Source organism: Scyliorhinus torazame, chromosome 14 (genome assembly GCF_047496885.1).
Source record: "Scyliorhinus torazame isolate Kashiwa2021f chromosome 14, sScyTor2.1, whole genome shotgun sequence".
In the NCBI taxonomy this organism is placed as follows: domain Eukaryota; kingdom Metazoa; phylum Chordata; class Chondrichthyes; order Carcharhiniformes; family Scyliorhinidae; genus Scyliorhinus; species Scyliorhinus torazame.
Window position 1 is genome coordinate 101360303 of NC_092720.1, and position 25316 is coordinate 101385618.

Here is a 25316-nt window from a genome sequence, read left to right on the forward strand (position 1 = left end):
TTTGATCTGCTGACGAGCTCCAAGAGGCCCCAAATTCCGTCAATGAATTTCTACTGTGTCTTTTTTCCCCTGATCTTTCTGGGCATTTCACTTATATCGGATCCCTATCCCATTAATGATGTGGGATTTCAGAAGAGAATACCCCCTGAAACAGAGAAATGGTCAAAAAGCACAGTACTCTAGATGGAGCCACCTCATGCATGTCTTCCCCCTACATAAAGTTTGAATCGTTTTAATCATTCAGCTTCTGGATTCTGTCTTCAGTTGCCGTTTAATCCAAGAGAAAGCTGGACTCCAGGCTAGCAGCCTGCCTTTGGCCTCCATGTCTCGCAAAGTCGGATCTCCAGAAAGAATCCTGTATTTTGCCTACAGAGTGAACCAATTTCCAGAATACAAGAATACTTTCCTGCATCTTCAATCTGCAACTGAGTTCAGAGAACAAAGACCAGGAATTCTGCCAGGCAAAGCCACCTGAACAAACCTCCATTAGATATCGACCTACTGGACTCCAGTCACATCGTGCCTTTTCGATTTTTTATTTTTTTAAAAACTCACAATTTGTGACTTCTTTCCCTTTCTTTCTTCCTTGTATGCTGGTGTGAGATTTGCGTATCGATGGGTTTTGAATGCGTTAACAAATTAGAAATTAAAAACTATCGCTGTTCTCACCCTTCGGGTCGTGACAGTGATAATGATTCAATTAACGTCACTCCCTTGTCCGTAACGCAAGAGGAGCTAAAAGAGCGGAAGGTGATAATGTCATCTGAAGGAAAACATGGTACTTATGTACAAGGGAAGAATCCACAGACCTTGAAAGGAGAGGGAATAAAAATAATGAGGTAAGCTAAATCCGCTCAGGTTTTCATTAAAGTTCAAGGTTTGAGGTTATTTGCCACCGACTGTCCGGTTCACCTGATAAATATACCATCTGGAACAAAACAGGTAGGCCCCAGGTTCACTTCCAGGATCAACCCTGAGCTCATTATCTGTCTCATGGATGATATCACTATTGACCTTACTGTCCTTAGTTCAGGGGAGGGGGAAAGAATTTCAGAGAGGGGTCCCACTTTACAGTGTGAATGTCAGGTGCATTGGCTTTTAATGCCTGCCCATGGTCAAAGGTATAATAGTCTGCTTAGACTCACAGATGACATACTGGCTTAGATTTTGTCCTCAGCAGCTAACCTTTTTAAAAATAACATATAAACTATGGAATTTTTAACATGCTGGACGAAAAATCCAAAGGCCCAGCTAATGACCTGGGGACAGAAGTTCAAATCTCATCATGGAGTCTGGGGGAGTTTAAATTCAATTAATTAATTTTTAAAAATCTGGAATTGAAAATTTGTGAACAATAGTCAATTTTTAAAAAAACATTTTAGCTTACTAATGTTCTTCAGGGGAGACAATTTGCTGTCCTTAATTGATCTGACTTACATGTGGCTCCAAACCTGCTGTAATGTGGTTGACTCTTAAATGCCCTTCGAAACGGCCCAGCAAGCCAACAGGCGCCGGAATGTGGTGACTAGGGGCTTTTCACAGGAACTTCATTTGAAGCCTACTTGTGACGATAAGCGATTTTCATTTCATTTCAGTTCAATTCAAGGGTAGTTAATGAATGATTGGCAGCAACGGCTGGTTTTGCCAGTGGCAGCCACATCCCTTGAAATAAATGTTTTAAATTACAACCGCAAAATCTGGGCCATTAAGTGGGATACTAGAGAGTGGTTTTTGTGTTCAAATTATACTGCCACATCAATGAAATTATTCAGAAGAATATTGAAGGGGGGACATAGCAGAGGAGGAGAAGGTGTAAAACAAGTTATTTGCAAGAAAATTCACAGTTCTCAAAGTCAATACTGTGGCATTGTAAGGTCAGCTCAAGTTGAAAATTTGAGTGCTGGTAATTTCCTATGTAAAGCATGTGCCATTAATTTTCCATAATTATTTTGGTTGGGGTAGGGATAGGGCAAGAGAAATAGTATTGTATTAACAGGAGGCTGTCAATTATTCAGCAGCCCAGCAAAGAGATGCCACAGCCATCCAAAGGCAGAATCCAACTTTACGTAACGTTCACATTTGAAATCAAACTTTGAGCTGATCTAACACTGGGTCAGCTCACTCAGCATGCATGTCCTGAAGACGTTTCATTCAAAAGGAAATTCGGATATCAGTCAAGTCACTCCCATTTCCGGCATTCCTATTATCTCCGCAATGTAAAAAAAATAATTACAACTGAAACAATGCATTAGGTTTATTTTCTAGTTCAGCTTACAATTAGGACAAAAATGTAATTCCTCAGTCTGAAAAAATTCACCCCGGATCATTCCTAGGAGTTCAAGAGAAACCAGGCCTGTAAAAACAGCCAGAGAAATTCCAAAAATACTGGGTAGTTTGTTTATATTTCTCTGGTCATTCTTTTCAGATGGGAAGCACAGGCCAATGAACACAGCGACCAGGGTGGGTACCTGGCAATGACAATCACAGTTCAAAAAGTCGACAAGAGGGGTGTTTTGACAGCAGGCCAGTGTATATTACTGCATCTGGATCAAATTTGTCACTTTAGAACTGCTCAACGTCCTCTCAAGTCATGGATTTTTTTAAATCAAGAATTCAGCGACATTGGAGGGTGTAGAGAGTAAGATTAAAATTAAATGTTCAAATAGAGCTACTTGCTGACTATTGTCTTTGGGACACATGGCTTGAGAAGTTCATTCGAATATTACAAGACGGTAAATGTAGAAACTGGGGTTCACATAGTTATGTAATGATCTGTAGCAGTTCACATTCTGTTGCATCCTCACACTGGCGCTTCACATAACCTTACAAACCTGAAACAGTTTCTCCAGAGAAGGGCTAACTACTGGATTGCGTTTAATATGTAAACACAATGAGGTGGTTGAAACGTTCTTATTTTCTTAGCTAATTACTCACAGTTATGCTCTACGATACGTTTCCGTGTTGGATTACAGAGCATCCCTGCAGCTAGCTGCACAAGCCACCCCCCACCCCTCCCCCCCCCCCCACCCACCTCCCCTGCTAGGAGTCCCCACCTACTGAGTGATTGTTCTCCTCTACCCCAGAGATTGTACACCGGTTATCCAATCTGCTAAGGCTAGCTCGTTATCTGGAAGTTTAATGAAAGTCTGCTGCTGATCGGTGAAACTGGAGATTATCCACTAACCAGAATATTCCAGTCTCTCCTGTTCCCTTTCCCTCCCAAAGTATTAAACAGAGCCTCTCTTTATTATTCTCAAAGTAGAGGATTGAAAAATCATGTTGCTAAAACAGCAAGGACATTCACTGCAAACCCAAGATAAAATCCAACTCATTGAATGAAAACCATTTGAGCAGTCCATTTTTCGATAAAGTAGTTAAAAACAGCCAGACTGTATTTTGTGCGCCTCTGCACAGCCCACACCCTCACCTGGTGGGTTTGAGGCAGGGATGCTGCTACAGTCCTGCCTCCACATCAAATAAGCCCATGGCAAGGTGGCTCATGGACAGCCTTCCACCTTGCCACAAATTGAGGCTCTTATGTGGGCAACTAATGCCCAAATAAGGACCTCTTCCTGCAGCTCTTGGTATTTACAGTGGCAGGCAGGGAACACAACATGCAAACTTTTGAAGATTATTTCTGGTTTCCTGCAGCGTTCCTCAGCTACAGGCATGGTGCCTGATCGAGGGGCCCGGGATTAGGAAGGAGTGGGGTCCTGCAGAGAGCCAGCACCATGCCCTTGCTGCCAACACCCTTGCACTCCCTATCCCATGACATCTACCCCACAAATCCTTCCTGCCGTCACTTACCTCTAACCTGGGTCGCTGTGAGCATTTTGGGTCCCCTGAGCCCATTCTTGCTTCAGTCATCCTCCCTGGCAGTGCTGCTGAGCAAAAGAGCTGCCAGCTAATTGGCACACTTCAGTGTGATGACATTTTTTTAAAAAAAAACGGTCCATCTTGCTTCTCCTAAGCTCACAAAAGTAAATATTGAAAGCTTTTGAATATTCTTTGAATGGTCTCCAGCTGGTAGACATCTCCAAGGCCTGTGAGTTAGGCAACGGGAGGCTTGTCAGAACTTGACAGAGCATGTGCAGTGCAAGCAGTAGCACCCCAACCTGCATACTTTTAGAACATAAGTTTAAAACTCCTCGCGTCAATATAGTATCCAACACACCAATGGACCAAATATGGTGTTACAGATTGTGACTCAGAATTCAAAGGGCTATTCAAAGGACTAACACCAGTTTTACGGCTGCAAGGTGGACCACTATAAACTCCTACCCAGTCATTTTGTGTGCTGAACACTATTTAAAGTGACCAATTTCCCCCTCCTCTGGCAATAACAGGAGTTCAATATGTCATTGAGATATACAAATGGTTGATCCAAGTCTATTTCAAGCGTGTCCGAGGTTACAAATGTGGCTATGGGAAACTGCGGTGTACATTCTGGATGTTGAGAGATTAGTCTTGGCAGTTGCATTGTCGACTGCCATGTACGCTGTGGGCATGGTCTAACCTGGCACTTGATGTAAAGTAATGGGTGAAGAGACATTGCAATTAGTGGTCTCATTTATGTTAAGTATCCATTAATTGACACTGATATGTAAAGGGGCTTCAGGTGGCCTCTGTCAGGTGGTGTGTTGTTAAGAGTTTTGTGCAGAGGCTGTGGAAGTGAAATAAATGGTGTTCGGTGAAAAGGAACAAGAACTTTAGACTCTTCATTTCACAGCAACTAAAACATATAACACTTAAAGAATGGCCTCTTTGGACACCAGCAGCACATTTGTTTTATGCTTGGCCAATCTCCATCCCTTCCTTTCATGGTGAAATTGTCCTCACTGGATAAACAGGTGGCTGGCTGGGAAAGTCCTGCTCAAAGTTCTCTTGAACGTGGTTCAGTAACATAAATAAAGAACTGAGGTTTCAGGAATCTCTATTGCTGTCAATGGTATTTGTTGGTCTTCCTGGCTCAAGATCTGGGTGATTAAATTTCAATATTTCATGCTTGCTATCCCCCAGCTCTGCCAAAATAATGTTCCAGCGAGGCCTCCAGAAGTTTGCACTACACTTTAGAGTTCATACAGACTGGATTATTCAGAGCCAAACACTGCTGAAGTGGCCTGCAGGGTCTGGGCATTCAGTCTAAGCCGTGGGTTGAATAGGCTTTTATCATTTAATTTTTTAATGCTGATGTTTTTAGCACAGCGAAGAATTTTGGGTCCTAAACTGGTCTACTCTAGTGTTTCTGCTATGCTGAAATTGCTCCAAGACACATTGCCTCAAACCCGTCTCAATTATGTTCCAGCCTTTAATCTTCCAGTCCCACCGAAAGCAACCCCACCGCTGCAGTGGGTTCCCCGGTGGTGTTGCAGGCAAGCCATATAAAATGGCATAGACCTCAGCGGGGCCGGAGATCCCGCCAGCAGCCAATGGAGAGCATCATTTGCCGCCGGAAATTGTAATTTGAAACGAATTTTGTATATCCTTATCCACGCACAAGGGACAATTTTTCTTCCCAGTTACAGGTTGTAAAGGTAATAGCAGATTGAATATCACAGTGATCACATACAAATTGGTATTTACCGCTGATGAGAGGCTTGCCATGATTTCAAAGCAAGCCAGGAAGCCAGCGAGCAAAGCCCCTCCCCAAAATATAGGTGAATGAACTGCCCAGTGGAACTTTTTTTCATAGAATTTACAACGCAGAAGGAGGCCATTCGGCCCATCGAGTCTGCACCGGCTCTTGGAAAGAGCACCCCACCCTAGGTCAACACCTCCACCCTATCCCCATAACCCAGTAACCCCACTAAGGGCAATTTTGGACACGAAGGACAATTTATCATGGCCAATCCACCTAACCTGCACATCTTTGGACTGTGGGAGGAAACCAGAGCACCCGGAGGAAACCCACACACACACGGGGAGGATGAGCAGACTCCGCACAGACAGTGAACCAAGCCGGAATCGAACCTGGGACCCTGGAGCTGTGAAGCAATTGTGCTATCCACAATGCTACCGTGCTGCCCTTGGCGCCCAATGGCGAAAAGGCTGCCCATAAAAGGAAATGTTGCAAGCAATTTGCAAAACAGGATTAGAAATGCTGTGGCCTGGCATTTGTGAGGCCCAAAAGAGCATTCAAAAATCCTCTTACATGTCACCATCTCATCCTTCAACTGCCGACATCTCCAGCTGGTGAGTTGCTTGGTGAGACCCAACCTGCATGGTCAGCTCGTCAGAATTATTGTGGTCTGAGTATGAACATTGGTTGAGGCCTCGCACCAACTCATCTCGTGGGGTCAGGAGCACAAAATGTGACCCCACCAGTACTGCAATCAGAAAGGGAATACTGGAGGGTTTCCGACCTCCCTTTCCCAAGGGCATTGAGGGCAGTTTAGTACTTGGCACACTGCCATGCCATTTAGATCAGGTAACTTCGCACACAGCAGCAATCAAAACAGGGATCTCCCTGATTTAGTTCCACCCTGAGAACTGTATTTAGAAAAGTAATTTCTCTCGATAAAAGTGCCGAACATTTCAACTACGCAATTTTTTTATGTTGGTGGATGTGCTATGCAAGAAAAAAAAAAGCTCCCGCCCCTTGACAAATGCACTGACAAGACTGTGCCAGGTGATAACTCCTGATATTTTTCTACCAGTAATTCTACTATGAGCCAAGTGGCACCAATATACCGGATTTGGAACACCACATGCGGTTTTCACTGGTTATGAAATACAACTTAGGTTGGACCTATGGAAATGGCCTCCTTCTGCGAAGTGCACCGTGGGCTACCGGAGTTCATGAGTGAGGTAGCCACAGAGCGGGGAGCGCATGAACATAGCAGCCACTGTGGGCTGATGTGTGCCTTCAACTCCACGGTGATAGGAAGTACCATTTTTTTTTTTTAAAACCTCTAACCCTCAACAATTTTCTCAATGATCCTCCTCTTCTCAGGTGAAGGCATTGAGATTTCTTACTGAGTTGCAGTCCAGGTTGTGCCCTCCACTACTTCATGGACAGTATAATGCATCCCGAGTCTGAAGGGGACAACAGCTGAGTCCGAGACTGATCCTTCCTTCACTGTACACACGTGCATGCCTCAGTAACGGCATCAACAAGAAAAAGTAGAAATGCTAGCTGATTTACTCTTCCAAGGACAACTGTAAATCCTCCAACATCAATCATGGGGACAATTATCTGATGATAATCAGGCATTCCCAAATTTAACGGGCCTCCACACCAGTAGTCTGACGTCACCACAGATTTCAGCCCACATGCTGTTGGCTTCCAGCTTTTTAAATAAAAAAATAAAAAATTTAGAGTAACCGATTCATTTATTCCAATTAAGGGGCAATTTAGCGTGGCCAATCCACCTACCCTGCACATATTTGGGTTGTGGGGGCGAAACCCACGCAAACACGGGGCGAATGTGCAAACTCCACACGGACAGTGACCCAGAGCCGGGATCGAACCTGGGACCTCGACACCGTGAGGCAGCAGTGCTAACTACTGCACCACCATGCTGCCCAGCTTTTTATGCTTAATTAGTTATCTTTACATAGGTTTAATTATTAGGACAGCTTACATAAACAGCAATATAAACAGAAAATGCTGGAAATACTCAGCTGGTCAGACCTCAGTGACCCAATAGCAGGGTATACTCTTTGGGCAGGAGTTATGCCCCGATGCTGACGAGGATAGATGGGGATAGGACCGGGTCACCCTCATGTCTGCATGGTGTGTGTGTAGTGGGAGGTGGGGGGGAAGGTGTGACGCGGATATTTACTGATTGGGGATGTGGGGGAGGGGGTGGGGGATGTTGCCCATGTCTGCACGATGTCTATGGGTGGGGAGCGTGGGGGACGACCAACTGAACTTTGACATCTGGGAGCACTTTAAAAAGGGCACACCTATCTCAGGAGCCGATCCTGCCTTTTCTTCATGCCACCGTTCCCCACACCCCCACCCTTTATCAATCCTGAGATTACTTCTTTTGAGGTCCTACATTTCAACTTACTTCTTAACTCCCTCCCTATGTTCTGCTTTTTTGGACAGCCTCCCTTTTTTTTTATTTTAAACTTACGTTGTTGTACCAATGTGTACCCTGATCACCCTCCCCTTTCAGAATGTCCTGTGTCTGCTCCAAGACATCCTTGACCCGAGCACCATGGAAGCAACACCTGGAGTCTTATTTGCGGTCACAGAAATGCCTATCTAATCCCCTTACAATTGAATCTCCACCAGAGGCCCAGAATCAGCAATGGACATAGACAACAGATGAGTGAGGGTAGATTGCCTGGGGGGTGAGGGACGTCAGTGGATAAGGGGTGCAGGAGGATGTTGAAAGAAAGGTCGGGGGTGGGGGGGGGGGGTGACTCACGGTAACACTCCACCCCTCTAACCCCCACCCATTCCCGATGTTGAGAGTTCCTCGATCAGGCACTGAGTGCTTGCCAACGAGTGTACCCTTTCCCACAGGCAAACCTGATGGAATTTGGGCTCCCAATGCGGCGACTGCCCCACGCACTCCTGGTTGAATACTGGAGCAGGATGAGGCTCTTAAATGGGTATAATTAAGCAATAGGCATCAGGGCATCAAGACTGTCCTGCCCACAAGTTTTCCCAGCTCAGGCGTGGGTAGTTGGCGAGGTCCCCAGCCCACACCTCTTCATCTGATTAAGTGCCCACCACCACCAAACCTGCCTTGGGCTGGTGGGGGGGCTTTAAATTCCACCCAAAGATTCTGCCTGCAAGCATCCTTAAATTGGGTATCAACTTTGCATCCACAGAATGAAGCATTTCAAAAATCCAACATTATTCTCCATAATAATCCATGAGGATTAAATATCAACAAGGCTAAATAGATTTTTACTTGAATAAATAGTAAAGAAGGAGTTAAAAATCGGAGCTACAGGTCAAAGACAGGGAAGCTAGTTATGAATTTTTTATTAGAAGAGAAAGTCATTGGAGAGCATCCTTTTAAAATTTAGTACCAAATTCTTTTTGAGATCAAAAGTTGCAGTATCTCACAGTAAAACGGTTTACACAGTAGTTTCCTGTTATTGTCACTTTTGGGTTTGCTGGCCAAAAAAACAAAGAGTGACAAAAAGGAAGGAGGACCTCAGGGCAGCGCAGTTTTATCTTGAAGAAATAATCAAGATCAAATGGATTTTATTTAAAAAGGTTTAAAAAAAAATTGCGTGATGGTTCCTGCAGTTCAGTGGTGATTGTGCTTGCAGTGTCTATGTGGGGCCTGCAAAGATGTGAACCTTAATGGAGCACTGAGGATATAGAAGCGGCGGTTAGAAGTCTATTAAAATGAGGCAGCATTTTTTAAATAAAACTAACAAGTAAGCCAATGTGTTTCCTAAAGAAATTTCCTGAGGAGAGCAGGAGGAATTTCTGGATATTGTTCAATAAAAGGAAGCATGTTAAAAACCATTTGCAAGTGATTTTCTAGAGCCCTTCTCCAAAAGCACCTTGATATTTGACCAGCTACTGTGATTGTGCCAGTTGGAAGATGCATGTATTTCACATAAAACATATAATGCAGATTGACACTGAGGATATGCTACACTGTGTGACATGCCGTATCTTCGATGATGGATTAAATGGAGGCTTTACCTGCCACTCAAATTGATGTAAAGACACAGTGGAGCCACCTGAAGAGATGGCGAATTCTCACATTTTCCTCTAACATTTAACCTTCGAGCAAATCCAGATCACCCATCTCAGAGGTGGGCAATCTGCGGCCCATCCGGGTTCTGCCTGCAGTCCACGAGACATTTTGTTGAGGGAGTGAGAGTGACGATTGTGTGAATGAGAACGGAGCCAGGAGATAAGAGGTGCGGGAAAGAGCAAGAGATAAAAGAACAAGAGATAAAAGGGCATGAAATAGAATGAGAGTGAAGCCAGGAGATAAAAGAACGAAACAAAGAACGAGACTAAGAGTGAAGCCAGGCGATAAAAGGGTGTGAGAAAGAGTGAGACCGAGAGTGGTGCCAGGAGGATTTCCTCATTCATCTTTCCAGGCTGATACAATTGTAAGGTGTTCTTCAGGGGCGGCACGGTGGTGCAGTGGTTAGCACTGCTGCCTCACGTCACCGAGGTCCCGGGTTCGATCCCGGCTTTGGGTCACTATCCGTGTGGAGTTTGCACATTCTCCCGTGTTTGCGTGGGTTTCATCCCTACAACCCAAAGATGTGCAGGGTAGGTGGATTGACCTCACTAAATTGCCCCTTAATTGGAAAAAAAGGAATTGGGTACTCTAAATTTATTTTAAAAATGAATAAATAAACTGCAAGGTTTTCTTCGTAATAAAGATTTTATAACAGCAATAGTAAAGCTTATCGGAAGCAGTCGATTTTATTAATTAAAGTAAGTAAAGATAAATAAATAAAAATACCTAAATCGCATATTTGTGTAATTAAGCAATGTATAACTTAGTTGTAGTGGTACTAACTTTGATAAGCACAGTAAATTGTAATATACATTAAGACAAGTGTAAATATTTATTTTGCTTTTCTCATTTGGAGTTGATGACAATTCTATCAACATATGAATGATTTAGAATTTTCTGCAACTTATTTTGAAATATTTAATGTGTATTAAATGTATTTAATCTTATTCATGGGCTCATGGTTTGTGCACATGATCGATTTCAAACCTGTGGTCCACTGAGATGAAGGAGGGCCACTCATGTGGCCCAATCACTGGCCTTGGTTACCCATCACTTGCGGCACCTTGTGCTGTGCCCATATTACAGCAGCAACTATACTTCATTGACTGCGAAGCAACTAGGACAACCTGACATGCAATATGAATGCAAATCCTTTCTTTCATAAGCTGGCCAAGGGCTTGATATAACGTAGAGCTGTTTTTAAAAAAAATCCTTGTGGGCATCTTTTACAATTAAAATATTTTCATCATGAATAGTGTTGGCATATTTGCAGCAAAAGCAAGTGCCCCATCCACAAACTCATAGTGGGACTATGGACTGCTCTGCAGTACATTCCACTCTCACATTTCCAACATGATGGCAGTAATGTTGGTGGGTAGAGGTGGTCATTGGGAGTAAATAAGTGAATAGAGGTTTACTAAGAAGTGTTGCAATGCAACATATTGATGGAGGCACAACAGGAGAAACCCCATTACAACATTTTTAGAAATCTAAAGAAATGGCTGATTTTCATTACTGACATGCAACTATTAAAAGTTCACAACATTTGATAGTAGGAGACAAGTTCAATGGCCATACCTGCGCCACATCTTCAAGCTTATTCCACTTTACCGAGAGCAGCAGTTTGGGCAATGACTGAGGAAAGTTTTCACGACAATCATACCGTAGAGTCCATATTAAATCCATCTCATTTTCACAAAGTTGAGACAGTGGATCTCGCTCCGTGATTTCCCTCAGCTCAATATGTAACTTCTTCCATCCTCGCCCCTGAAGGAAAAAGTGGTTCCCAATTACAGGTTTAGCAATACATGCAGGTTTATCTGGCAGGCAAACTGGGTTAGACAATTGCCTTGCCAACATTAATGTTTTGAAACAAGGGGGGAAAAAAAGCCTAAACATATATAGAACAAGAGAACTGGATTTTCAAAATAGGAAGCCAGGATACTAATTAGGCTGTGGTTACAGAGATAATTATGGTGGTCCAGACTGGACTGTTCCAAGAGAAAATAGGGTGCCTTCCTGCCCTCTAAGAATGGTGACTGGCTGCACTGTTAGCCGGCACCATCATCTGTGCCATTGATATTGGGAAAACAACTCCGAAAACAAATACTGTCAAATTCTACCACTTTTCATAATGTATTTTTGATTGTAAGTTATGCTCAAAGTAACTGACACCAATACTGGACAATGGGACTATTTTTATTTGTAGAATGCACTCTCAATATCCTGCAAGGTTAGGGGAAAACTAAAGATTGCCACTAGCTCTGACAATGTGACATAGCCATAACCTCACAAAAGCACCCCTTACTACACCAAATGTGGTTTGCTCAATTTATAGCCTTTTTCCCTCCTCCTCTATTCACTCCTCTCCCAAAGGTATCGATTCCTTCCTGGATGACAGTATCACCTTGGCTGCAGTGGTCTTCTATAAAGCCTCTTTTACTTTCCCACTCAGTGGCACCCTCCTTTCTTTGTTCCAATCTCACCTTGCCAAACTATAGCTGAAGCATCTTGCAGCAATGTCTTCTTTTCCTGCCCCTGCATCATTACCTCTGGGGTCCCCTCAAGCTCTATACTTATCCCTTACCTTTCTCATATATGTGCTGCCCTCATCAACATTGTTTGAAACAGGAGGTTTTCCCCCCCGGGGTATGGACAGTTGGACCAGAAGTGGTCGAGGGGAGCGGCGAAGTTCGAAGCAGGAGCAGCGGGGACCCCAGACCGGGCGGCGAAGCATGGCGGCCGGCAGGGAACAGGGAGCGGAGGCTCACTGGCCAAGAGAGCAGCAGATGGAGTTTTTTAGGAGCTGCTTCACCGAACGGAGGAGGGGCACGTTGGGCCCGATGAGGGCGGTGATGGATCGAATGGTCGAGGCGCAGGCGGTCCAAGACAAGGCACTAAGGGAGGTCGAAGTGAAGCTCTCCACCCAGGCGGACACGGTAACGGAGCTGGAGCACGAGGTGGAGGAGCTGAACTCTCGCCAGAAGAGGATGCAGGAGCAGCTTGAAGAGCTGGGGAATAGAGCCAGGAGGCAGAACTTGAGGATCGTGGGCCTCCCCGAGGGCTGTGAGGGATCGGATGCGGGCGCATACGTGATGGGTATGCTCGGAGCGCTGATGGGACTGGAGGCCTTCCCTCGACCCCTGGAGTTGGATGGGGCGCATAGAGCCCCCGCAAGGAAGCCTAGGACGGGCGACCGACCGAGGGCCTTGGTTCGCTTTCACCGGCTTGCTGACAGGGATCGTGGCGGAGAGGAGCAGCAGATGGGAGAACTGTGAGGTGCGCATCTACCAGGACTTGGGAACGGAGTGGCCAAGAGGCGTGCAGGATTCATCAAGGTAAAGGCAGCCCTCTACAAAAAGGAGGTGAGGTTTGGAATGCTGTATCCTGCGAAGCTTTGGGTTACATTTGAGGAACTCCATCACAACTTCGAGACACCAGAACAGGTTTGGGCCTTTATTCAAGAGAAGAAGCTGGACTTGAACTAACGGGCACTTAGCTTTTTCAGTGTTCTAACATGCTTTGACTAGGAACTGACTTTTATTTTACAAAAAAGAAGCTGGGCTTTAACTAAGGCTCGGGGCTGGTTAAGGGACTTGAAAGGGCACGGGGAGGTACAATCAGGTTAATGGGTCCATAGTGTGTGGGGGGAGGGCCCGAGCATTTGGGCGGGAGACAGTTGGGCACTAAGGGCAGGGGTCAGCGTAGCTAGCGTAGGTCAGGGGGCACCAGGGAGAGTAGGAGAAGGGGCGGACCTGGCAGGATAGGCCTCGGGGGGGGGGGGGGGGGGGGGGGGGGGGAGCCGGGAAGGAGAGCAGAGAAGACTTGAGGGCAAGGGGGGGGGGGGGGAAGAGTCGCTTGCAGGGAACAGCGTAGGAAACCGACAGCAGCAGCACCCGGGGGCGGGGGGGGGGGGGGGGGGGGGGGTTAGAGCCGCATTAGTTTAGTTCAGTTGAACACGTAGGGCATGGGCAAACAGAGCTGATAGGGGAAGTGCCTTACTAATACGTTTATTGTTTCCCACTGTTCGTTTTCAATATGTTAAGGCTTTTGTATATGGCCTTTTTTCTCTGTAAATGTTACAAATCTGTTTTAAATTTAAAAATTCAACAAAAAAAAAACATTGTTTGAAACAAAATGGCATTAGCTTCCACAGGCTGTTGCTACCTGTATGGTGAAGTCATCCATCTCTATCTCCCCATGACATCTGTCCACCCTTCCACTATGTGTTGTCATACTGCTTGCCTGACACCTTGTTCTTGATGTCCCGCATTAATCATCAGGAAGACAAAAACTCTTTGTCTTCCATCTCTGCCAAAATTTCTGCACCATCGCCATCTATTCCATTCCCCTTCTCTGGCCATTGTCCTTCAGCTGAATTTCAGACTCCTGTCCATTTCGTAGTAAAGACTGCCTACTCCCACCTCAGCCCATCTGCTGCAGAAACCTCACACATATCTTCATCGGGCAGTATTTACTGGCTGTTCATGCCACTGGTAATTCCGATCCCACGCGGCACAGCCGGAAAACATGCGGTGAGGTGGTCAGTAAATCCCACCCATCATCTTCAGAAATGATTATTCCACTACTCACCCACCTTCTTGTCATTCACTCTCTATACAATGAAGCTCATGCAAACTCTCCTGTCCATATCCTAACCCGTACAAAAGACCTGCTCACCTATCACCCTTTTGCTCACTAACCTACATTGGATCCTGGAATCCTGGTGTTGCCAATTTAAAATTTTTATCCTGGTGTTCAAACCCCACTTCACACTGCAGATAGATCATAGTGTACCATATCAGCAATTCCTTTGTTGTGGAATGTGAAGCTCATTAGAAAGAATTTTCACTTCCTGACAAGAGGGGTCCTGGCACGCAACCAGCCTATCCTGTCTGGCACAAGTTACTAGAAAGGGCATGTCAGCAAGAAACACACGGAGAATGGTGCCTGAGTCAAGGTAATGACTCCTGGGTGCTATCCAGTAACTGCTGGATGAAGTGCTGGGACAGGACTGAATCTGACATCAGGGGCGGGATTCTCCCAGCCCGGGGCAGAGAATCGGCGCCATTGGCACCGGCACGTTTGGCGCGGCGGTCGCGGACTGCTGTACACAGCCTGGCTGATGATTCTCCGGCCCAGATGGGCCGAGCGGCCGCTCTAAAAAGGCAGAGTCCCGCCGGCGCTGTCTACACCTGGTCGCAGCCGGCGGGAACTCTGCGCGCAGGGTTGGGGGGGGGGGGGGCGGCCTGTTTGGGGGAGGGGAGGGAAGGGGGCTCTGACCCCGGGGGGGGGGGGGGAGGGGGGGGAGGCCTCCAGTGGGGCCAGGCCCGCAATCGGGGCCCACCGATTGGCGGGCCAGCCTCTCGCTCCCCGGGCCTGATTTTCTTACGAGCTGGCCCCTGAACTCCTGTGCCATGTTGCGTCGGGGCCGGCACGTTGAGGGAGGCCACCGCACATGCGCGTGTTGGTGCCGGCAACACTATGCATGCGTGGATCCCGCGGTGCACAGTTCACGCCGGGGTGGGAGGCAGGAGCAGCATGAACCGCGCCAGCGCCATGCGGGCCCCCTGTAAGGGCCAGAATCGGGACTCCCAGCGGCCCGTTCATGCCGCGGCGTTTCACGACAGCGTTTCCGACGGCGTGGACACTCTGCCGCCGAATGGGAGAATCCCGTCCCAGATGTTGAGTGATTTGGACAAGGTATTAGCAAGCTTCTGTTGCAGCAGTCGCTGACTTTAAAGTGACTACTATGGACGGAACTTCAAAAGGGACAGTGTATCATAAATGTCATATTGCAGTCCACTCATAATTAAAAGTCCATTTAATTGAAAATCATTTTATTTTTAAAATACCCTAAGTTCCACTTTTCTGTGTTATTTGCAATCCTTAATTCAAATTACTGGACAATTAAATTTCTCTTAGTACAGGCAAATACTGAATGATCAGAGTAAGAATGAAGTAGAGTATTCACATTTAACAAGATCATTTTTATTCTTTTAGGCAGCATCTGAATTTTGATTTTAAATGGTTAACTTGGTATGGCTCTGCTGCTGACACTGAACCTTGGCACTTGCGATTGAGTTTGGAGAATGGACTTGTTTTAGTCTCCTTTTCACCGCCAGCAAGTCCCTTATCAAATCACCACTTACATTTCAAATGGGCTCCCAGGCATTGAAATGGAGATTCAAATTGGTTTGATTACAAATCCAGTTAACTACATTATCATCATGATCAATGCATATTGGTGTTTATTGCAATTTATTTATATTATGACGCAAGTCGACATTCTTTAAAGCATATCTCAGATTAATCATTTTTTTGTGTCTTTATAACAATAGAATAATAGGGTGTTGATCGCATTAATAATATTGGGCTTTGTTACATTACAGTTAAGCCGATGAACACTAGGTGGCACCACAACATGCTCTGCTATTCTCACATGCGCTGTACTTACTGATGTACTGAGTGAATCATTGCTTCGTGCAATCTCTGCAGCCTTCTCCAATATCTTTTTTTTTTGTACAGGGGAGGGGGGGGGGGGGGGGTGCGGGGAGGAGAGAAAGAAAAAAAAGTCAGATAGGGAAACTTTCAAACCAGACATTTCGACTCCAGCTACACAGTAATCCAAATAGTGCCCGGGCTTCATTCAGTGATAGGGTCTGATCAAGCGAGCATGACAATAAAGTTTCCTGTACCCGCTCACATTCTTTCTCCACTATGCAGATGTCCCTTTGCTCAACACCCAAGTGCTCCTCAGCTTACTGAAATGGCGCGCACACTTAGTAAGTAAAAACCTTTTACCCTTCGGACAAACTTCTCAGCCCTGCCTGGTTTCCAATGCATCGGGAACAAGTAAACACATCATTCAGCTCTGATGCGCGTGTTGATGATTTGAATCATTAACTGTTCATCTCTGTCCACAGATGATGCTCGACCAATTCCAGCATTTTCTGTTTTTATTTCTGGTCTCCGGCATCCACAATATTTTGCTTTTGTGCACCATTTAAAGACTTGCTTTTTGCTCTCCAATTATTTAGCTATTTAAGTCACCGTTGCCTTCGTACCAGAGTTGTTTTAGAAGCCAGACATTCAATAATGCAGAAAGATCAGAAATTATACCTTCCCTTTCAGTTCTGCCAACAAATTTACAGAAAGAAATGGAGGAGGAATTGCATACCCCAGGGGTCCGTGAAGGGTTTCCCTGGGGTCCGCGCACGGAGCAGGCGGCCGCCATGTGTCCATTTCAAAAGATGCAACTGACCAATTTCAAAAAATAATTACAGCCATGAAATAAGCAAATCAGAGCAAAGCCTCTTGGAGCACTGGATGGCGATAGACTGACGAGTCAGCCTATAAGCACCCAGTGAGCCAAGAGACATTTTTCTGATTGGCCTATTTGATTTATGGCCCATTTGATTTATTCCATCCTGTTGTTGCTGGGCAGAAAAGGCTGCAGCCAATAGTGAGCATTGATCCTGAGAATTGAGACAATGCCAAAAAGAGGCAGCAAGAAGCAGTGAGAAGCCTCAGAAAGGCACATGGGAGAGCGTGGGGGCTTCTGGTCTCAGAGAAGCACAAGTGAGAGAGCAGGGGGTGCATGTGTGCAATGATACAGATGCAAGTTTGTGAGAAACAACTTTCCAGCATCATTCCTCCCATTAAAACTGACAAATGGTATTATTTTAATAAGATAATTTTTAATTATTACCAGATTACCCACTCCTAAAGTGGATACTACTTCCAAGGGTTAATCACAGATTCCCTACAGTTCTGAAGGAGATCATTCGGCACATTGAGTCTGCACCGACCCTCCAAAAAAGCACCCCAAACAGGCCCATGCTCCCACCCATTCCACAAAATCCCATAACCTCAGGTGAACCTTTTGGACACTAATTGGACACACAACTAGCAATTGATCATGGCTAATCCACCTAACATGCACATCAAAGATAAACAGACATCTTTGGGAGGAAACCGGAGCACCTTGAAAAGCCCACGCAGACACGGGGAGAATGTGCAAACTCCTCACAGTCACCTGGGTTCAGAATCGAACCCGGATTCCTGGTGCTGTGAGGCAGCAGCGCTAACCACGAAGGGGCCATGGAGTGTGCCTTGGCCAGGGGTTAAATGTGAGGGGGCCATGGAGCTGGCCACTGTATTTGTGACTGTGTACCTCTTCCTAATATATGCATAGATTACGCTAGAAAAGACTTATTTACGTTTGATTTCTGTGTTCGCACCTAATTCATGGCAAAAAAAAATGGGGTATCAACATTTTGAGAATGCATGGGATTCCCGGATGCCCTTGGACGCTCACTAGCGGTTTTGTGGCTCAAAACGTTTGGGAAACCTTGGTATACTCAACAGAACAAAAGAGGATGTTTTTTCCCCCAAAATAGAGGGAGTAATTTTCACCTTCTGTCTGGGTTGTAATCTGGCAAAGTGAATCACTTTGGAATCAACAGGGTGGAAATTGGGCGGGTTCTACAATGATTGGACACCTTCTCCCCCAAAATTATCAACCAAGGAGGTGACAATACCTCCCAGAGAGGCACACAAAGTTAAAACAGTGCTTCGTTGTTACTCAGACAGAGTTTGCAATATTTAAAATTAAATTAGATTGATACTTTGAAAGGAAGAACGTAAAGGAGGCACAGAAAGGACAGGAAAATGAGATTATGCTGCACTAGCTCAAGTTGAGCTCGGAGTTAATGGAATTAATGACCAAACGATCTCCTTCAGTGCTGAGATCTCTTCCATTCGGTGAAACGCTGAGGGGTCGGATTTGTTTGTCTAAGACTTTTTGGTTATAATTTTAGGCAATAAAATATGCTATTTTGAAAGGCAATGCATAATACAGCCTAAATATTTTAAAGGCTAACTTTTTTCCACATAAATTGCAGAATACAACTTGCACCTTCATTTAACACGGAGGGAAATAAATAGAACGAGTTCCGTTCACTGGTAATGTAATGTTTGCTGTTTATGAATGAGATACCTCATTTCCCAGAACCACCGAGGTGCTAAGCATCTTTCCCACAAAGAAAAGAAGAATATGTCCAGACTATTCTTATTGACCCGTTAGTTAGTCACTGATCAGGGTAGTGATGAGGTGACGCAGAAGGACATTTGTCCTTTTACCGGTGGGGGCTGGCAAGAAATCTGACCACACAGAGGAGAAGATCTGAAAAGATTCTGCAAAGTTGGCTGGATTGAGAAATGGAATGTATCAGACAAATGAAATGAAGATGCTCTCCTGAGGTGGAGGTGAAGCTTTAAATCTGGTTGTGCTATACCTCACCTCAAGAGTGGTCAACAGGGAGGGTCAGCACGAAAAGGCAAAGGCATATATTCCCTTCCTCATTAAATCAGCACAAGACTACGCCAAAAATTTGAATGGGAGAGGAAGAGGGAGAGAAACATAGTGAAAACACAAATAATAGCAACTTCCAATAGGTATGTTGAAAAGCAAATCTCATATGTTCAAGATGAAAGTTAAACCTACCTTGTCAAAAGCTGGATAGAAAATCGCCGACTTACTATATTCATGGAACTGAATATGCAAATCTGTAGCATTCTCGGTGTATGGATTGGTTTGTGTTGTACCCATTGGGTTCAGCATTTCCTCCAGTTCATCTGAAACCCAAGATAACTTACTTGTGAATCACTTATGATTTGGAAATTAGATCTGAAGACATAATGGTTGCCTGTTCACAATTAGTTGGTACGAGATGCACTTGGAAGCACACTTACCAGGAAACGATGACCAGCAGTGCAGTGAGAGATCTCCACTCTTCAGTTGTCCCCTGAAGTCAAATACCATAGTGTTGACCCATGCAATTGGATAGTGCTAATGGAGAAGGAAGGATTTACATTCATATCATGTCCTTCACAGTCTTAGAACATGTAAGAGTGCAGCACAGTGGCTAGCTCTGATGCCTCACAGCACCAGAGACCTGGGTCCAATTCCGGCCTTGGTTAATGGTCTGTGTGGAGTTTGCACGTTCTCCCCGTGTATGCGTGTGATTCCTCCGAGTACTCAGATTGCCTCCCACAGACCAAAGGTGTACAGGTTAGATGGATTGGCCATGCTAAATTGCCCCTCGGTGTCCCAAGGTTAGATCAAGGTGAGGGATTACAGGAATAGGGCAGGGAGTGGGCGTAGTGGGACTTGGTAGAGGCTAGGTACTCTAGGAGAGTGCTCTTTTGGAGGATCAGTGCAGACTCACTGAGCCAAATAGCTTCCTTATGCATTGTACGGATTCTATGCTTATAGTCAGTCCACTATTTTTAATGTGTGTTTACTCTTATGTAGATAGATACAACATAAATTTGGTGAGTGCGGGGAGCAACAATGGGGAGAAAAATTATGCTTCAATAGTCCAGAACCTTGGTCAGACTCAATCTGGGAGTACTACGTTTGGGCACCATATTCCAAAGAGTGGCATATTGGCCTTGGAGGACCAAAATGCAGATTCACTTGAATTAGACTGGAGCTTAGAGGTTTAATTAGAAGGACTTCAGGTGACAGAGATAGGAAGGGTGTGGTCATGACCTAAAGTCAATTCCATACATTGATCGTCCTCCGAGAAACGTTACGATTGATATTAGAAAGTTCCTCTCATAATATACACCAGTATATCATGGTGCAGACACACACTGATGGACACACAGTGGGACCAATCAACATACACAACACCGCAGCAAATCACCAGGGAGAGCACACGCACTATAAAGACAGGGGGCATCAGAGTTCCCGGGCATTCGAGTAGCAGCTAGCTAGGAGCACAGAGCTCACAGCCTGCAACACAGACATTCACCATGTGCTGAGTGCATCAACTGGTTAGGACAAGGCAAAGGTCTTTAGTTAAAGCTAGTATCGTATTTACCCACAGTTCAAGTATGTTTAAATAGTTAATCTTTTAATAAAATAGTGTTGCACTACTTTAAGTGTTGGTGACCTGTATGTGATCCAGAACACCCAACACATCAGTTCCTGCTTCTTGCTCTTTCTGCACTCTTCACCTATTTTCTCACCAGATCTGAGGTAATGACAGGCTGAACAGTGGAGGGAATTAAACTAGATGACCGGAGGCAAATAAGAGACACTGGAGAACATGGATTTGGGAGTACAAATACAGGAGGCTGGATTCACCACACCCCGCCGCCGAAATTGCAGCCGGCACCGGGGCAGAGAATCTAGTTTGACACAGAAATCAGGACCGGTGCCAATTCGCCGATACTCCGGGCACCGAAAAGCGGCATCACCGGGGAGTACTCTGCACCGCACGGGGCCATTGCCAGAGGCCCGCTCCAACATCCTCCGCCCCTGACCGGCTGAAATCCCAACGGCATGGATCTAACCTGGTCCTGCTGGTCGGGATACACACGTGGCAGCTGTGGACTCAGTCCACGGCTGCCCTGGTTGGGGACGGGCCGATCGGAGGCCAGGGGGAGCCTTATAGGCGGCCGGAGAATGTTCGTGCAGGGGTTGAGGGTCGGGCACGCGGTCTCTTTTTCGGGTCCGAGTCCGCCATGGAGCATGGCGCGGCCGCTGGAGGCCGCTTCCGTGCGCATGCACGGCCTCTGACCCGGAGGTGTGGAGGTCCGTACCTGCAGCAAAAGCTGCGAGATTTACTCCAAGTCCCTGCTGGCCCCCTGCAGGGCTGGGAATTCATGTCCCTCTAATCCAAGATTTTCAGAAGAAAAACGCCACCATTTTGCTGCCAGCATGGGGACATAGTCCCAATAATGGGGAATCCAGCCCAGGAATTTCCTGATCAACTGCTGCTATGACATTTTGTACCCACTAGATGGTGTACAAGTCAGCTCTCATCTAAATCGGCGCAGGAAGGAGGAAGTGTAAATTGGAGGAAGAGCCAGGCGTGTATCAAATTCACACGTCTTGACTAATCGCTCAAGCCACACAGCACATGATTGAGACAAATAACTCTTAGGCTCTCCAAAATAATGCACGACTCGTGTTTTGCACACGATTTCAATCTAATATGCGTCATCATTAAGAACGCACAAAGTGCAAAGTGGTTTCAGCTTTGGACGAAAGCTACCCTTCTTTCAGTATGAAAGGTGTGACAGATTCAGCTGATCCCAAACGAAACCGATCAAGACTTTCTCTTCAAAGTCCTCAGAACACTTCACTCTGGTGCTAACAGCAGCAACAACTTGCATTTATGTAATGTATTTAACAGAGTAAAACGGCCCAAGGCTTTTTACAAGATAAGTATCAAACAAAACGGGTCGTTGAGTAACAAAAGGGGCTGGATTCTCTTGTTCCCCAGCTGTATGTTTCTTGGCGGCGTGCAGTTCGCTGGCAGCAGGATTCGCTCCCTGGCGCTGTCTGTGGGATTTCCCATTGAAGACACCCCTACGCCACCCGGGAAATGGGGGCGCACTGCCGCAGGAACAAAGAATCCCAACGGATGGCGAATTCTGGCCAAGACAGGTGACCAAGGGCCAAGTTTTAAAGAGTATCTTTTTTTCCCCCAATTATGGGGCAATTTAGCGAGGCCAATCCACCTACCCTGCACATCTTTGGGTTGTGGGGGTGAGACCCATGCAGACACGGGGAGAATGTGCAAATTCCACACAGACAATGATCCAGGACTGGGATCGAACCCGGATCCTCGGCGCCGTGAGGCAGCAGTGCTAAACACTGTGCCGCCTAGGTTTTAAGAAGCATCTTAAAAGGAGGAATGAAGTGGCGAGGCAGAGTGGTTGAGGGATTTACGTGCAAGTCTATGTTTCAGGCTAAAATTACAATTTCACTGCAGTGCCTTTACAAAATGATACCACTTGCACACATGCTACAGTTACCATGTAACTGCAGTCTTAACAGAGCCAATAAGATGTAAATGCGGTTGAAAAATTGAGAAACTGACCACTTTCCCTGCTTTCCGAATGGTCTGGAATTTGGCCACGTTCTTTGTCGATTTCTGCTTCTTCACTTTATCCATCACTCCATATACAACAAAACAGAGTCGGGACATTCTTGGCAGGTCACAGATGTTAATTTCAAAGTCCAGCGTCTCGTTCCAGGTAAGATCATTTTTCCCAGAAATCTCGCTGCTTACAACAGGTTTGCAAAGGAGCTCAGTTCCATGGAAGATCCCAGCCCAGACTTGAACCTACAGGAACAAAAAGCACGTGAATAAGGGCTGGGCTGCGACAAAATGCAAAAGCTTGTTTCAGAATTACGGTGCAATCTCTTGAAAGGATTTCACATGATTTTATCCACAAACAAGTCACTGCGGTAGCGCACGTCTCACTCGGCAAGACAGTGCAGCTGATAATACCGACGTTCTTGCCAGGTTTGGCTGAAATCTTTCAAGCTCTCGTTTCTCTTTCCCCTTTGAACAGGAGATCCAGAACTGGAATCACCAAATAAAAATGGAAAATTGGGCTTGAATCATATGGGAATTAAAACAAATGCTGGTCATTCAAACTTGCATCAAGCATTCGATTGAACATTTACCTGAGAAGTGTGGGCATTTGCCAGTCTGGTTTCATATTCCATTAATGTGTAGTTTTGTTTTTTGTTTTTTACAGATTTGGGTGCAATTCAGTCTGTTGGTTATCAGCACGAACACAGGACTGAGAACCCTATTCTGTATTGACACAGGCATTTTTGCTGAAAGTGACTGAGTGGCAGGAGGAACTTTAGTCACTCAGATCTGTTCCTCTTCCTCCTCCCACCACAATTGATGATCCAGTCCACGAACCCATCCATTTTAACATTACTCGTCATTTCTTGCCAACCTGACAGGAAGAACGTTGATACTGTGCCAAAACGGAGTCCGTCTTGACCACACACTTTGGGACGTCCTGTGGTTGTATATAGTTGCCAAATCTTTCCTTAAGTCTTGCTCCAATCTAGAAGAATGTGCAGGGCATTTGAAACTCGAGGAGGGGTTGTAATTCCGCATCCTTCGTCCGCAGTTGAAGCAGCTCAGGTGTAGCCAACGCCTCGTCACCGACTTCACACCTGCCATCATTGTAACTGCGGCTCGGATATCCCAGCCCCATCCGCGGAGGGATTCTCTGCCGACGGGACAAAGAAATTTGGAGAGCGGCCCAAAGTAAATTGACTTCAGGCCACTCTCCAGATTTCCTTGTCCCCTTGCTGGCAGGGACATCCTCTGTACCTTAAGTGGTCACTGTCATGGGTACGTTCCCCATCATCTTTTTAGGATCTCACTGTAATATTAACACAAAACAGCAGAAGTTCCACCCAATGCTGAATGCACCAAGTAAAAGCTAACAGGATTGGTTCCAGAAACCCACTGGAAACAGTTATAAAAAAAGGCACTCCAGTTAAACAGATTTGGTGTGTTATTCTGCTTTGTGGTTTTTCCAAGGGATGCTTGAGCTTAGAGACTGCTTGACTCTGATTTTTGTTTTGCCTCACTCACCCTGAAGAAAACATGGTGTTCCAAATACAAAAGACTTAATGCCTGGAGTGGTCAGGGCGCACCCTACAATGGATGCCAAAGAAAGTCCTCTGCATACAAGTGCTGTTTGGTGCGTCTTACACCACCTGGCTGTCCATGGAGGAATGCCTTTGAAGGCAGCAGAGCTAGACAGCCACCATCTCACGAAGAAGGTACGAGGGAAAGTGAGGGAGAAGGAGGACAATGAAAACTGGCTGCCAGAGGTTAGCTCACAGCACAACACTTTCCTGCTCATTCTGTAGTAACAGTTTCTATTACATTATTCTCCAATCTCTTAATCCTGCCTTGAAGAACATGACTAGAGTTTGCAGCAAAAATAGCAGAGAGACGACCAGCATCATTGCTATAGTGGAGTAACTTGAACAGAAACTTTCCACATCTGCAAATGCACAACTAAGTACAGAAATCAGGGTATTACTGTCCAATTTGTCTGGTTTCTCCAAGAGCTTCAGTATGCCAGTACCTCGCTGAGAAATCTGGCGTTCAAATTCACAAAGGGTGTGAAGTTGTTATACTTAGAGACAAAACGCACAAAAAATGTTGCCGTTTGTCCATTAGAATTAAAGAATCAGTACAGTGCAAAAGGAGGCCATTCGGCCCATCGGGTTTGCACTGAACCCACCCCATCCCCATAACCACTCAAGTGTAAATGAATTTTTAACAGTGGGGGGCAGGTCTTAAATACTACAAAAAACCCCTCTCCAGCACTGAACACAGGCGGCCGAATTCTCTGTTCTGGAGATTAAGTGTTGACTCCGGGGAGGATTAGTGGAGTTTTAAGACAGCAAAACTGGTGCAGTACCTGGACCACTCCCCACACACATCATCCCAGCCAACAAGATGGCAACAGGACGCAAGGTCCCGAGATTCCCCAACACGGAACTGGAGACCCTCCTGGATGCAGTGGCAGAGTGGCGGGGGACCCTGTACCGCGGGATGGAAAGGCAGCCAGCCACCGTTGTTCGCCGAACCTGTGCGCAGGTGGCAGAGGTGGTTAGCGCCAAAGGCAACACATTCCTGCAGTGTCGGACAAAACTGGATGACCTCCTCAGGGTGGCCAGAGTGAGTAGGCAGCGATGTGCCCCTAGCACAAAACCCTGCCCCATACACCCATGAACCTGTGACCCCCCCCTCCCCCCAGTGGGCATCCGAACCCCCACCTTGCACC

The 25316-nt window shown here is 45.9% G+C and overlaps 1 protein-coding gene across 1 annotated transcript in view; it reads right to left on the minus strand.

Moving 5' to 3' along the window:
* The window catches only part of pik3cb (phosphatidylinositol-4,5-bisphosphate 3-kinase, catalytic subunit beta), a 264946-nt gene that overhangs the window by 83496 nt on the left and 156134 nt on the right, over positions 1-25316 (minus strand). Inside the window, exons 8-12 of the mRNA XM_072474558.1 lie at positions 22580-22825; positions 19434-19530; positions 19186-19316; positions 16135-16188; positions 11256-11444 (exon numbers count right to left, since the gene is read on the minus strand). Coding sequence (XP_072330659.1) covers positions 11256-11444; positions 16135-16188; positions 19186-19316; positions 19434-19530; positions 22580-22825 — 717 coding nt within the window. The remainder of the gene's footprint in view (positions 1-11255; positions 11445-16134; positions 16189-19185; positions 19317-19433; positions 19531-22579; positions 22826-25316) is intronic.